Here is a 14645-nt window from a genome sequence, read left to right on the forward strand (position 1 = left end):
ACACACACACGCACACACACACACACACGCCGAAAGATTTGTGCGTATTAAAGTCACTGGTGTCAGCACAGCAGCAAACACCTTTTATATGAAGCTTTAAAGATAATCAATAATCAGTAATATTATCAGTTTAACAGCTCTGACACTGTTGGATGAGAACAGGATTTAAACTGAATCAGGATATTAGATATTATCAAACTTTTTTTATTTCAGCTACTTATCAAGGCAATAAAAATAAAAACTGATTCAAAATAATAATAATATAAATTATAATGGAATCTTACGGACACTAATATGAACAGTGAATTGAACTGATCTGAATAATGACTTCTATAGAGCTACTTTACAGCTGAAACTGTATTTTTTCACAAGTTATGAATTAGACAACTATCAATAACTGAGAAGCTACTTTGACACAATCTGCATTGTATAAAGCATTGTAGAAATAATTAATTGTGAAAAATGCATTAAACTGGTCAGTTCTCTGACCAGCTGCAGCTCTGATGTAGAAGCATGAATGCAAATCTTTAATTTCCTGTTGTGTTTGTAGTTACACTTTTCTGCCACAAGGTGACATTTCATTATAAGCTTCCTGAAATCACTGTGTTTCTTTTGTAGGGAGAAGCAGGCAAACCAGGGAAATCTGGTGAACGTGGACCTCCCGGGCCTCAGGTGAACATTTTTAAATGAAAACAGGGTTAAAGTGTTTGATCCATGTGAGAAGAGCAGCGATGCAGTGACTGCTGCCCGTGGAGCTCAAGCTTTTGCCCAGATGTGAGACGCTGCTGTGGCCAAACGCCAGAGAAAGAAAGAAGAGACGTCTGAATACTTCCACTCACCTCTCTCTCTCTCTCTCTCTCTCTCTCTCTCTCTCACAGGGAGCTCGTGGATTCCCAGGAACACCAGGTCTACCTGGAATCAAGGGACACAGAGTTAGTGCATTTTTTCATTATGTCATCTTTTTGTGGTCAATCTCTGACACCTCAGGTGAACAGAGTAATCATTCTTGACTATAGACTTCCCCTGGTGATTAATCACAGTACATTTTCAAAGTACATTTTCACCAGAAAGAAAAAGTATAATAATATGAAGTTTAATATGTACAAACCCATTTGTAAAGCCTTTCAGAACATTGACAGGAATAAAACTGTAATTTTGGTGTATGTAAGTTCTGCTGAATTGGAAGAAAAAACCTCTTTAAAGAGATGAATTGGAATGCAATGCATATTTTGGATTTTCCTTCAACAGTAGTATGAAAGAAGACATGTTATTAATGCAAAATTGACCATAATATCAAAATCTGACCAATGCATGGAAAGGAAATTGGGTTAAATTTTAAGATATCTTTAAAACGTCTTGAGTTACAGGCATACAAACTTCAGACAAAAAAAAAAAACGTCTCAGGTTACGAATGTAACCTGAGTAGGGAACAAGACACTGTGTCCTCTAAGGGTCGCTATGGGGAACACCTCGTCGTGACCCGTGTCTGAAGCATACATTGAAAACACACCAGCTTATTGGCCGGCGACAGCCTCTGACGTCACTACCGGCGCGACTATAAATCAGCACCGGGAGAGCACGTCATTATCTTCTTCGTCTGAAGCTTGCATCTGAAGCATGGCAGGGAGCTAGAGGACGCAGTGTCTCATTCCCTACTCAGGGAACTATGGTTACATTCATAACCTGAGACATTCCCTTTCAAGGGAACTTCAAACTGCATCCTCTAGGGGGCGCTTTGGGCACCAGTATACCCACGCCGCCATGCTGAGGGGAGTGCAGGCCAGGATCATGGCGAGCGCTAAGTACCAACTCTATCATTTCCACGGGAGTTGCTCCTGGGACGTTTAGACGTCTGTCTGTGACAGTACCCCTTACAGCCTAAGCTACATACCCAATTTAATTGTTAGGGCCTCTGCCCAGGGTAGAGCTGAAGGCTTGGAATCAAGAAAAGGTTCCTTTAAAGGGATACGGCTAAGAACCTAGCATTTTATACTAAGTCCAGGGGCTACCACTAGCTTACGCATAAGCTTGCTGAAAGAGCTGTCTCTACAGATCTCTAGTAGCAACACCCTGTTTAGATAGGTATCCGAGGAGACATAGGTGGAGTGGCGCCCAAGATGAACGGGGCTTTTACCAACTCAGGAAAAGGCACGAAGCAACCGCACGAAGCCCTCACCATATAGGATTTTAGATAGAACGCAGAATACTAGCATGCAAACTTACCACAGTGTTAATTTCAGAAAGTGTGCAAATACTTCACGTGCACACTTACCATAGCATGGATTCTCAAATACTGTTCTAAGGAGGGGCTCTCGTGGCACTCTGATAGAGCAGCTCATAGATGGAATGGTGCATCTCAAAACAGTATGATTGAGAGTCATCAACTCGATCTATGGAAACAATACTGGAGCGCTTTGGGGAAAAAACAGAGAACTCAGTCTCACCACGAGAACAGCTCACATAGCCCCTCATGTTGAGGGAAGCGATGCTTGAGGTGTATAAACAAATACACACTGGCTGAATGGAGCCCAAGGAACCAAGGTCTAATCATCTCAAGAAAGGGAACGAAGCGTTACCCCTCATCGTACAGGATTTCAGAAAGTTTGCAGAATCTTGCATGCACACTTTTCACTATATAGAAAGTCTGCAAAGTGTTCATGTGCACACTGACCACCATGTGGTTTTGAGAAAGTACACAGAGATTAGTGTGTGTACCTAAAGATTCCTAAGCATCGCAGAGGCACTGAACTGCACAGGAGAGGCAAGCTCAATTTCACAAACTCGGGCGAGGGGAGCATCACCTGAGGCAGCATACACAAGAAGACTTCTGTAACTGTCACCTCCACTTCATGCTAGATGCGACAGCACCCCTAAGCGGCCAGGAGACCCCTTGAGCTGTTTTCATTTAAAAAAACCCTCACAATGCATGCAAATTGCCTCCTCAAAGACATCACTTGCATGCTCTTCACCCAAACAAATTATGCAAAGATTGGGTGTGTCATCGGGTGTGAAAAAAGGCCGACATGAATGCACACTTCATCTAAACGCTTGCTAGTTGTTGCCATGATCGACAGAGAAAGATCGGTCTTACCGGTTCTTTCAGAAGCACACTTCAAACAGAACAGTCAGTGAAGACGAAGAAAAGGAAGGACGTGTTCTCCCGGTGCTTGTTTATGGTCACTCCGGTAGTGACGTCAGAGGCTGTCGCCGGCCAACAAGTTGCTGTGTTTTCAATGTATGCTTCAGATACGGGTCACGACGAGGTGTTCCCCATAGCGACCCTTAGAGGACGCAGTTCGAAGTTCCCTTGAAAGAGAACTGAAATGTGATCTTCCCCCTTTTTGATCAATCCCCATTGGCACATAATGCAGCAGAGACCGCCAACAGCTTTTACTAACAGACCTACCAATCTCTGTCTGTGATGCTGCCACCGTACTTAGGTGTACATTCACACCGTACATTTTTATCCTCCTGTAATTTGGCTCTGAATCTCAGGTTAAAATGAGCAGTTTGACCCCCCTCTACAAAATAGTGGATTATTCAGAACATATTCATCCATGACATTTAGGGCCCTATCATACTCCTGGCACAAGTGTTTTTTTTCTTAGTTTCACCCCAATTCAGTTCTCAGCTTCCCATCTTGCCCTAAATTGTTTAAAAAGCAAATGCATATGTCCCCATTTGTGTGCGCACGGGCGTGCTGGTCTAAAAAATATCTGTGTTCAGGCTCATTGTTTGCATGGTGCTATTTAGAAGAACTGAAAATACACTGCACCATAGAGAAGCTCAAACCTGGTCTAGAGTCTAAAGTCAATGGCACAGTTTTTTGTAATTTAAAGCGTGTGTTAGATGGGTCCACAGCACGTGTACACTCTGTTTATTACACACACAGGGACAGATAGAAGCACACACATATGTCAGATATTAAAAACTAAAGAATTACAATGTAAAATAATACTATCGTGTAGGCTACATAAATATAAAAATGCCTAGATGTCATAACGGATAGTCATTGCATGTATCATTCCTTTTGGAGACACGTTCTGTCTTTGCTCTTGCCAATTCCACTGTGTAAATAGCCATAGCACGAGTAAAACTGGCTCTTAAAGACAATGGGAGATGACTCTCTGATTGGTTTATTGCATGTTACGCCCAGAAAACACCCATTGCTTATTAAGAGAATAGGGTCAAACCTGTTTAGACCGTGCGCCCAGGTGCCCAGACAGTGTTCCCGTCGTTAAACGAGCAAAAGTGGATTCAGACACACATTGAGTGCACCTGCTGCACCATTCACTTCAGATCATGTCTTTAGATCGTTAATATTGGGCCCATAATATTGTGTTTTTACTCTCTATACATGTTTATCTTTCTTCAGCCAAAAATGTGTACGTCTGGTTGAATTGACAGGAATGACCCAGTGGTTTTGTCTGTAGGGTCACACCTCCCCAATGCATGATTTCATCACTTAGCATCACTGTGAGTGCAGTATCACTGATGTGTGTTGATCTGTGCTGTGTTTATAGGGTTATTCAGGTCTGGATGGTGCTAAAGGAGAGTCCGGAGCCACTGGGGCTAAAGTATGACTTTCACAAATCACATGTCCACCATTACATGTAAGGGTAGTTCAGGGTCTGACCCATCTCTCTGTGTGTGTGTGTGTGTGTGTGTGTTTCAGGGTGAGGCGGGGTCTCCTGGAGAAAGTGGTGCTCCTGGACCAATGGTAGGTGTTTGCGCTCAGATGCTGTCCTGCTGTACAAATGAGCGCAGCTGCAATGAATACATTTTTATTCCTAACACATATGCAGCTGAATATGTTTTAAACATCTGAACCAATGTCAGATTTAAACAAACATCAGTACACACACGGTGAGCACTTCATTTCTCCTGGCAGCGTGTCTGACCACGAGCATCTCGAGCTCTCAGACACTATTAAACAAACTGTCATGGGCTCACATTCATCAGCTTATATGAGACAAGAAAGTGAAAAAATACACCATTACAAATATTGCAACCTACAAAAAGAGCTAACACACATGAGATCTCTTAACAACTCAGCTGTTTCTCACAGATAATAATGAGCTCAAATTGAGAGTGTTTTAGTATCTCAAACTGTGCTCAGATCTCAATATAAATGTGTGTGTGTGTGTGTGTTTCTCTTCAGGGTCCCCGTGGTTTACCTGGTGAAAGGGGGCGTCCAGGACCATCTGGAGCTACTGTAAGAATCGCGCACTTCTTCATTTACCTTCTTTCTCTCCTTGTAGCACACTGACAAATATTTGATATTTTATAAATGAGTTTCTGTATCTGTCTCAGTAGCTAGTAAGTTAGTTTCTGTATCACGTCTTCTTCTCGACACACTCCTGACCCCTTACTTTCTTTACATTACCACACTGGTTTTACCACAGTCTAGACTTAATCATCAGTAGGGGTCTAAACATTTAATTTATTCTTATTAAAGACGTAGTACAGTCTGATCACTTCTGTATTTTCTTTGATATATTGATCTCTGCTACCACTGAATCTAGATCTGTCTCTGTCAGAAGGAGATGCACAAGTGTACTATTTATGGAGGCTATATCTTTAACACCAAGCATTTCTGCAGACTCTGTTGATATTCTCCTTGATTCCTTCAACTCAAAAGTTAAGAATGTTATTGATAATATTGCTCCAATAATAGTCAGTAAGAAAACAAACAGAAATCAGTTTGGAGAAGATCAACAGCAGGTCAGACTATGAAAGACAATGCAGAAAAGCTGAGCGGATGTGGAGGAAGACAAAACTTGAAATTCACAAATCTATATGCTGTCTCTGATGATGATAGTGATATGATAGCTAGTATCACGTGTGTGTGTGTGTGTGTGTGATGTGAACTGTCTGTGGTGTTGTGTTTGATCAGGGTGCTCGTGGGAATGATGGGTCGCCCGGCGCTGCTGGTCCTCCTGTAGGTTTGAGGCTTCATCTTCTGTTTCAGTAACTCTGCATGAACGCTCATTTATTTGAGGATTGTTCGAGGAACGGAAGCATTGTGTGCAACTCGTGCTGTTTGTGTTAACAGGGTCCCGTAGGCACGGCTGGCTCTCCCGGTTTCCCAGGATCCCCCGGTGCTAAGGTGTGACGTCTAATAATTCTTCCTTTCTCTGACGCAAATTAAACATTTTCACTGCTTTATTATCGGTGCATATCATAGATATATACAAATAATAATAACGTATATGCATACAACTCGTGAATGTTTTAAGAAATCATCATATCCACCATTAAATATACCATCAGACTGTAAGGTCATTCAGATCCAATATTTTCTGCTGCTAAGACTCTATATGTGTCCCTGCAGCACAAAAGCAGTCTTGAGTCTCTGAAAGATATATTTGCAGCAATAGCAAAACACATTGTATGGGTCAAAATGATTGTTTTTCTTTTATACCAAAAATCTTTAGGATATAAAGTAAATATCATGTTCCATGAAGATATTTAGTAAATAAATTATTTGATTAGTAATATGCATTGGTAAGAACTTAATTAGAATTTTTTTTGTAATAATCTCAGGTGTATGACCACAGTGATGCAGATGAATGTAAAACCCAGGCTCTGGAAATCTGATCGCTGATCCTGAGAAGTAGTCTTGCCCAAGCAGTGTGTATCATGTTGTTTTCCTTCATAGGGTGAAGCAGGACCTACCGGAGCCAGAGGACCCGAGGGAGCACAAGGACCCCGTGGAGAGTCTGGCGTCCCCGGATCTCCAGGACCTTCTGGAATCTCTGTGAGTAACCACTGAAAAAGATTAATACAATAGAAAACGACTTCTTCAATCACCACCTCACCGTATGAGGTCAGAGGTCAGAGGTCAGGGGCCCCTTAGGTTACTCCAAAGGCATTGGAAGTCACTTTGGAGGATGGAAATATTTTGCTCTTGACATGGGCAATGAAATGAAGTAATGCCCTGCAGATGTAATATTGCTCTGACAAGTGCCTAAAACATGACTGAACACTGCAAGAAAGATCATAGCTGGGTGGACATTAATGAGATAAATGACCTTTACAGCTCAAAGGTTCTGAGCAGTGAATGTGATAGATACAGCTATTATACGCCTCCACTGCACTGGACAGCCACAGAATACGAGAAGACAAGAACATTCAGAACGGGTTGATCAGTTTGGAAGTGGACTGGTCTTGTCCCATGGACAGATGAATTGTGTTCCTGAATTGAATAGGCTTTATTTTGACTTGGTAATTCTAGGAGAGACTTGCAGCAGATTTAAGTCAAGTCACCTTTATTTATATAGCGCTTTAAACAAAATACATTGCGTCAAAGCAACTGAACAACATTCATTAGGAAAACAGTGTCTCAATAATGCAGAATGATAGTTAAAGGCAGTTCATCATTGAATTCAGTGATGTCATCTCTGTTCAGTTAAATAGTGTCTGTGCATTTATTTGCAATCAAGTCAATGATATCGCTGTAGATGAAGTGACCCCAACTAAGCAAGCCAGAGGCGACAGCGGCAAGAAACCGAAACTCCATCGGTGACAGAATGGAGAAAAAAACCTTGGGAGAAACCAGGCTCAGTTGGGGTCAGTTCTCCTCTGACCAGACGAAACCAGTAGTTCAATTCCAGGCTGCAGCAAAGTCAGATTGTGCAGAAGAATCATCTGTTTCCTGTGGTCTTGTCCTGGTGCTCCTCTGAGACAAGGTCTTTACAGGGGATCTGTATCTGGGCTCTAGTTGTCCTGGTCTCCGCTGTCTTTCAGGGCAGTAGAGGTCCTTTCTAGGTGCTGATCCACCATCTGGTCTGGATACGTACTGGATCCGGGTGACTGCAGTGACCCTCTGATCTGGACACAGACTGGATCTGGTGGCCACGGTGACCTCGGAACAAGAGAGAAACAGACTAATATTAGCGTAGATGCCATTCTTCTAATGATGTAGCAAGTACATCGGGTGTTATGGGAAGTGTTTCCGGTTCCGGTTTACCTAATTAATGCAGCCTAAAAATCCTTTAACGGATTTGGATATTAAAAGCATATTAGTATGTTATGTGTAAGCCAGGTTAAAGAGATGGGTCTTTAATCTAGATTTAAACTGCAAGAGTGTGTCTGCCTCCCGAACAATGTTAGGTAGGTTATTCCAGAGTTTAGGCGCCAAATAGGAAAAGGATCTGCCGCCCGCAGTTGATTTTGATATTCTAGGTATTATCAAATTGCCTGAGTTTTGAGAACGTAGCGGACGTAGAGGAGTATAATGTAAAAGGAGCTCATTCAAATACTGAGGTGCTAAACCATTCGGTAACACTTTATTTTGATAGTCCACTTTAGACATTCTACTAGCAGTAAGTAACTTTGCAACTACATGGCAACTAGCAGTTAGTAGAGTATTAGTAGACTGTCTGCTTAATATCGTCTAACACTTTCTTTGTCAACTTATTGTCAACTTATACTAACCCTAAACCTACCCTAACAGTCTACTCTGAGAGTTAGTAGACATGTAGTTCCAAATTTCTGAGATTTAGTTGATATGTAGTTGACATGTAGTTACAAAGTTACTTATAGTCAGTAAAATGTCTAAAGTGGACTATCGAAATAAAGTGTAACCAACCATTCAGGGCTTTATAAGTAATAAGCAATATTTTAAAATCTATACGATGTTTGATAGGGAGCCAGAGCAAAGATATTGCTGCTTAAAGTGTTGTAGTGTATGTAGTCTGTCTGACTGTGCTGTCTCTCTATCTGCAGGGTAACCCCGGGACTGATGGCCTCCCCGGAGCCAAAGGATCAGGGGTACGTACACCTGCATGTAAAGAGCACACCGCTCACTGTAACTGTGATCCACTGGGAATGAGCTGCTCTTTATACTTCATCTGACAATCCTTCCTGTTTCAAAACATCTGAGAATCACTTGCCATAATTCGATTCTCCAGAAGCAGCACAGCAGAGGATTGGAGCTGTTTTCACATGCTCTTCTGTGTCGTCTCACAGGGTGCTCCTGGTATCGCTGGTGCTTCTGGTTTTCCAGGCCCTCGGGGCCCTCCCGGCCCTCAGGGAGCCACTGGACCTCTGGGGCCCAAGGGACAGTCTGTGAGTTTCTGAGTTCACTTCATATGAGGCTGTTTGTGTTTCACACACCGTGTGCTAATGACCACAGTAAACATCATCTAATGATAAACTCTCCGGCTTAGAGATGAGTGTGATATTAGTTCTATATAATGCGGTTTGATTTATATATTTGTATTAATTTATTTATTTGTCTTATTTTTTGTTTTTATTTTTTTCAATGACAGTTTATAATGTTAAAAAATAACTATTAATCTTTATATTAAATAAGGTCCTTCAGAAAGCTTCCTTCAGAATATCTTCTGGTCTGTTTCTGATCATGTTGATATTAGATGAGATGAACTCGTGTGTCGTTAGATCTGATGTGTGTTTGTCTTTAGGGTGATCCGGGTCTCGCAGGGTTCAAGGGTGAGGCCGGCCCAAAAGGAGAAATTGTAAGTTCTGTTCCTTACGTTCACATTAGAAGTTGTTCATAGTGTTCATGTAACTTCATAAATAAACTTCTAAATCTGCAGCTGAAATACAAGGAGCCAGTGCACGGCAATCCCTTCGTTCAGGAAGAGTGTTTTCTAACATAAAGCAGTGTCACTTTCAAATAATACTTTTGAGTTTACATTTCTTTTTAACATGTTAAAATGTTTTTAATTAGTTGTATTTAAAAGTAACTAAACTATTAATTTTACATGTGTGCAGAAGCAAGTGAAAAGTCATTTAAACCTACTATCAGAGTGTTTTTGTTCTGTATTAAGTTTCTGTCCGAGAATGAGTTACATGTGTTGCCTCACAGCTGTGGAAGGTAACGGGGTTTTAAATAAAGGATGGTTTGTTTAGGGCAACGCTGGGCCTCAAGGTGCCCCTGGACCTGCTGGAGAGGAGGGTAAGCGAGGACCCAGAGGAGAGCCGGGTGCTCTTGGACCCGTCGGGCCGCCCGGAGAGAGGGTAAGACACGGCTGCTTCCTCATCTTTAGCAATGCGTGGCCACTTGTACCTTCTATACATGACCCATATGAGGAAACATTGGGTTAGAAAGTCCTTTGAGATGAAGCTTTACACTGCATCGTGTTATGAATATGGTTCAAGAAGGATGACATGTTTTCTGCAGGGAGCTCCTGGTAATCGAGGTTTTCCTGGACAAGATGGTCTGGCTGGTCCAAAGGTGAGACGCCCCATGCAGCACACATACAGTCTTCAAGAAGAATATAAGCATTTTACTGTTTAGAGATCACGAGTGAACTGGAAGTAAATAAGTTCTGCCAATGTAAACGAAGTGAAGTTTCTCATAAAAGTTTTTAAGCTGTTCCTCATACAAAATGCAGTCTGAAGGTAATTTCCGATGATTGACGTCAGAGAGTTGTAATACCACAATTTTACAGCAGTTCAGCAGATTTGCTGTGTGAAGGTGTCTCTTGTCATCATGTCTGATTGTGTTCTTCTGTCTCGACTGCACTCACTACATTGCAAACCTAACCATTAGTTAGCTCATGGCTGTGAAAGGCATGTTTTAGCTGATGAACAGAGTTTCTGGTGTTGTGCTGCAGGGTGCTCCGGGCGAGCGGGGAGCTGCGGGGGTGTCGGGACCCAAGGGAGCCAGCGGAGATCCGGGCCGGCCTGGAGAACCGGGTCTGCCTGGTGCACGGGTAAATCAGCACATCTGTCTGCAGTTAAACAGTGTAAACAGCTTTGATGCTGGTTTTACACGCTTTTCATTATTCTGTTACGCAGGGTCTGACAGGACGCCCGGGCGATGCTGGTCCACAGGGTAAAGCTGGTCCGTCTGTGAGTAAACGCTCTCGTACATCACTATTATGCTTAGATTTTCACACAGATATTTTGACTGTAGGGTTAATAGTGACCATTTGACCATTACAATAATGATTTCTAATTATGATTTCAGCCAATCTGAAGTCTCAGTCTTCCATCACAATGTACATGGAAAAACATAATTGGTGCAGAAAGAGTTTTCACTCTGAAATTTCTTGTAAATCTAAATAGTTACAAAGTAATTGTACTTTGAACTAAACATGAAACTTTGAAGCCGAAAGACTGAATTAGTCTTTTCTTCTAAATGTGCACTCCAGCTTGTTTTATTCGCAGCTTGGAAAAGCAACACAGTGAAATGGAAAAACATATTCTATGTGATCCAGCCCTTCGTCTGTTAGAAGCATAAAGCCGCTTGGGTCCACAGCAGCAGACAGTCGTGAAGACTCTGTGTGTTAGGAATGAATGTGGAGACAGTTTCCTGATTCTGGCCAAATCTCAGGCCATGCTGCTTCTTATGTGATATGATAGAGGGTCCTTGATCCCTCACAAAAGCCTCAGGGTTGTTCGAGACTGACACAGGTGTTTAAGAGCTGTACCCCGAGTGACTGCAGTGCTGTGTTGTGTGTGTAGGGTGCTGCTGGTGAAGACGGTCGGCCAGGACCCCCGGGCCCTCAGGGTGTTCGGGGTCAGCCGGGAGTCATGGGCTTCCCTGGACCCAAGGGTGGCAGTGTAAGCCATAAAACTCTTGTTCATACATGTCTCCTTGTTTGTGTCACAACAACTGTCAACATCACTGTTCTGTTTGTTCTTAAACACTTTTTCATGTGTTATTGCTCTGCATCTAAATGATTATTTCACGTAGTCATCGATGAAGGCCTCTTCCTCTCTCTGCAGGGTGAAGCTGGGAAGTCTGGAGACAAGGGACTCGCTGGAGCTCCTGGATTGCGTGTAAGTTTCTCCATGATCCTCGACACATCTACACAGCAAACGAAGCTGGACTGATCTTCAGAGCGACTGAGCTGTGGGCAGGATTGAAGCAGCGAGCTCTCTTGGCAGGGTTTCTTGCCAGTTTTCTTCTTCCAGAGCTAAAACAGTGGCTTGTTTTAAAGAAAACTGGACATTTGATCTTGTATATTTGAGTCAACTTTATGATTTTTCTAAACATACATTTGGGTAAACGGTAATTTACAAAGTGGAAAATAGTAAGTGAGATATTATAAAGAAAACATGCTGTTTCCAAAACTAGTGATTGCCTTTTATTTCACGTCAAGTCAATGTGCACAGAGCAGAGTGGATCATGAACATTATAATTCCTAACTACAGAGCAGCTGTTTGCTGGAGAAGCTCAGCAGGGAAGTAACTCCTTAATGTGCATCAGATCTTTAAACCTGTTGAAGAGTTATGTTTGAGGACTAAACAAGCTCCTGAAGGAGTCTGCTATTGTCCTAGCATTCATTTAAAAGAAAAAACAATGTATTGGCCCATTTGCTTAAGATTTTGTTCAGATTCATGTAAAGGGCCCTCATTAGTTGTCAATCATACAGCAGTGAACTTTTTTCTTCCATCTGTAATTGTTGGACGGGTGAATTTGGTGGAAATCATCTTGTTTTTGAGTTTTCAGTTGCAGATAAAGGAGATATTGCTCCACAACTGATAAAGTCATTGGATAGTTGAGCATCTAACCCAACCGAGAAACACTTCTAGTTAGTTAGAACAGTTCTTCACAATGCATGATGCAAACACAGGCCCTTGGCATTTTGACGCTTGGTTCAGCTCAGATGTGTCCAGCATTATTATCCTGGAGTCTGGGATTCACGTCTGAACCTTATGATGCACCTGCTCTTGTGAAGGCATGTCATGCTTGCATAAACACTAAAGGCACGTTTTGATTGGTGAATGATTATTCCTTGTGAAGTAGAAAACATTTTATTTTATTTTTTTAAATAAGCAGCATTTGAGAATGCTTTGTATGGCATTTTTCATCTGGACACTAAACAAAACCCCACACACATTAGGGAATCCTAAGTGATCAGAGCCTCAACAGAACTATGAGGACACACACACCTGTATTACTATTTTTGAAGAAAATGCTGCCAGAATGGTAAACATAGGAGACGAATCATACCGTGAGAGGCGGAGGCAAACCTCAGTGTCTATCTCCAGAAGCTCTGGGGTCGTCTGCTGTCTGTCTGGTGCTGAGATTAGGGCAGCGTCACACAGATCTCTGCGCTGATGGAGTGACCGATGTGTGTGCTCTGCAGGGTCTGCCGGGGAAAGACGGTGAGACGGGTGCTGCCGGACCCCCTGGACCTGCTGTGAGTCTGTCTGCACATGATGAGTTTATGAGTAGAGTCTGATGATGATGATGATGATGATGATGGGATGTTGACAGGGTCCTGCAGGAGAGAGAGGAGAGCAAGGTCAGCCCGGACCCTCCGGCTTCCAGGTGAGTTGCTATGTTCATCTTATTCAAGAGTATTTATCATCACACAATCATCCTCACTGCATTCATTCATTTCTATGTGTGATATCAGGTAAGAATAGCTCTGGAAGCTAACAGCTGGAGGTAGCCAGAGTGTTTTGAACATTTCTTACAGTCATTGTAAACTCGCTATCACAGATTGTTACTTAGAATAGTTAACATTAACAATTCCAGCAATATGATGAGAGATATGTATTTATAAAAATCATTCTGCAGTTGAAGCTAATTATTCCCATCCGTCTGCATGACTGCTGATGTCAATCTGTGTATTCCTGTTGATGGGAAACGGTTTTAATGCTTTGTATCAGTTTAACCCCATGACAACAAACTCATGATTTAACATAAATGAAGGAATTGATATTGAATATAAAGTTGTACTTACTCTTCAGTCCTGTTCTGATGTAAATGATTTCTCAGTTGGTCATTAGTTCATTTCAGTGATTTATTACTGAAGTCCTTTTCTTCCACTAAACTGGAGCTGAATTTCTTCATTCTAAATGCGGACCATATTTTATTATGGATGATCCAAGCAAATGGTGTGTGTTTTTTAAGTACAGATGAATCTGTCATGAATCTTTGCTAGGACACTTCTAAAAAAATGTATTTATTTTTTTTATTTCCTGGATAAATATGGCCAACGATCATGTAAAATAAGTGCCGTCCCAGCAGGGCATTCGCTCACATCATGTCTTTGCACATCATGATGTTTCTGAGGGGCTTCTGTTTGTTTCAGTGAATCATTCCGATCCTGGAATAATATTAAGATTAATGGAGGTTAAGAAAAACATCCTTTAAATGGATCTGTCGCTCTACAGCTAGTTGTGCTACTTGAAGATTTATTTTATCAATCACATAATGGTTGTTTAACAGCGTGTGTGCATGTCATAGTGCTGTGAACAAAGCGTTTGTTTGTGGATTGTAGGGTCTGCCCGGACCCCCGGGGCCCCCTGGTGAAGGAGGTAAACCTGGCGATCAGGTGAGAGTTCCTGAAGAAGCAGATGAAGCCTTGTTTTCATATCATTCTGCTGCTGCACACAGATGTGTAATGAAGGCTGGCGTCTGTCTCTGTCCCTCAGGGTGTTCCAGGAGAAGCTGGGGCCGCAGGGGCCACCGGACCACGCGTGAGTCTCCGCTCCATGCGCTGTCTTCGGTTTGTAAGTGCTTAGTGTTCTTGTGTGTTAAAGTTGTTCCTCCTCAGGGTGAGCGGGGTTTCCCAGGAGAGAGAGGAGGTGTGGGGCCCCAGGGCCTCCAGGGGCCTCGAGGTCTTCCAGGAACTCCAGGAACTGATGGGCCCAAGGTGAGCAGATCAGATACCATATGGAGGTCTGGTCTCACGCACACATGCTTCAGCCCT

General features: G+C 42.4%; 1 protein-coding gene across 3 annotated transcripts in view; it reads left to right on the top strand.

Moving 5' to 3' along the window:
- The window catches only part of col2a1b (collagen, type II, alpha 1b), a 47958-nt gene that overhangs the window by 13773 nt on the left and 19540 nt on the right, over positions 1 to 14645 (top strand). For all 3 annotated transcript variants that reach the window (XM_052568485.1, XM_052568486.1, XM_052568487.1), the window contains 22 exons: positions 619 to 672; positions 879 to 932; positions 4524 to 4577; positions 4676 to 4720; positions 5162 to 5215; positions 5897 to 5941; positions 6056 to 6109; positions 6662 to 6760; positions 8731 to 8775; positions 8974 to 9072; positions 9429 to 9482; positions 9880 to 9987; positions 10151 to 10204; positions 10587 to 10685; positions 10771 to 10824; positions 11440 to 11538; positions 11704 to 11757; positions 13071 to 13124; positions 13202 to 13255; positions 14214 to 14267; positions 14368 to 14412; positions 14490 to 14588. In XM_052568485.1, the coding sequence (XP_052424445.1) occupies positions 619 to 672; positions 879 to 932; positions 4524 to 4577; positions 4676 to 4720; positions 5162 to 5215; positions 5897 to 5941; positions 6056 to 6109; positions 6662 to 6760; positions 8731 to 8775; positions 8974 to 9072; positions 9429 to 9482; positions 9880 to 9987; positions 10151 to 10204; positions 10587 to 10685; positions 10771 to 10824; positions 11440 to 11538; positions 11704 to 11757; positions 13071 to 13124; positions 13202 to 13255; positions 14214 to 14267; positions 14368 to 14412; positions 14490 to 14588 (1431 nt within the window). The remainder of the gene's footprint in view (positions 1 to 618; positions 673 to 878; positions 933 to 4523; positions 4578 to 4675; positions 4721 to 5161; positions 5216 to 5896; positions 5942 to 6055; positions 6110 to 6661; positions 6761 to 8730; positions 8776 to 8973; positions 9073 to 9428; positions 9483 to 9879; positions 9988 to 10150; positions 10205 to 10586; positions 10686 to 10770; positions 10825 to 11439; positions 11539 to 11703; positions 11758 to 13070; positions 13125 to 13201; positions 13256 to 14213; positions 14268 to 14367; positions 14413 to 14489; positions 14589 to 14645) is intronic.

This window comes from Carassius gibelio, chromosome B11, assembly GCF_023724105.1.
Source record: "Carassius gibelio isolate Cgi1373 ecotype wild population from Czech Republic chromosome B11, carGib1.2-hapl.c, whole genome shotgun sequence".
NCBI classification, from domain to species: domain Eukaryota; kingdom Metazoa; phylum Chordata; class Actinopteri; order Cypriniformes; family Cyprinidae; genus Carassius; species Carassius gibelio.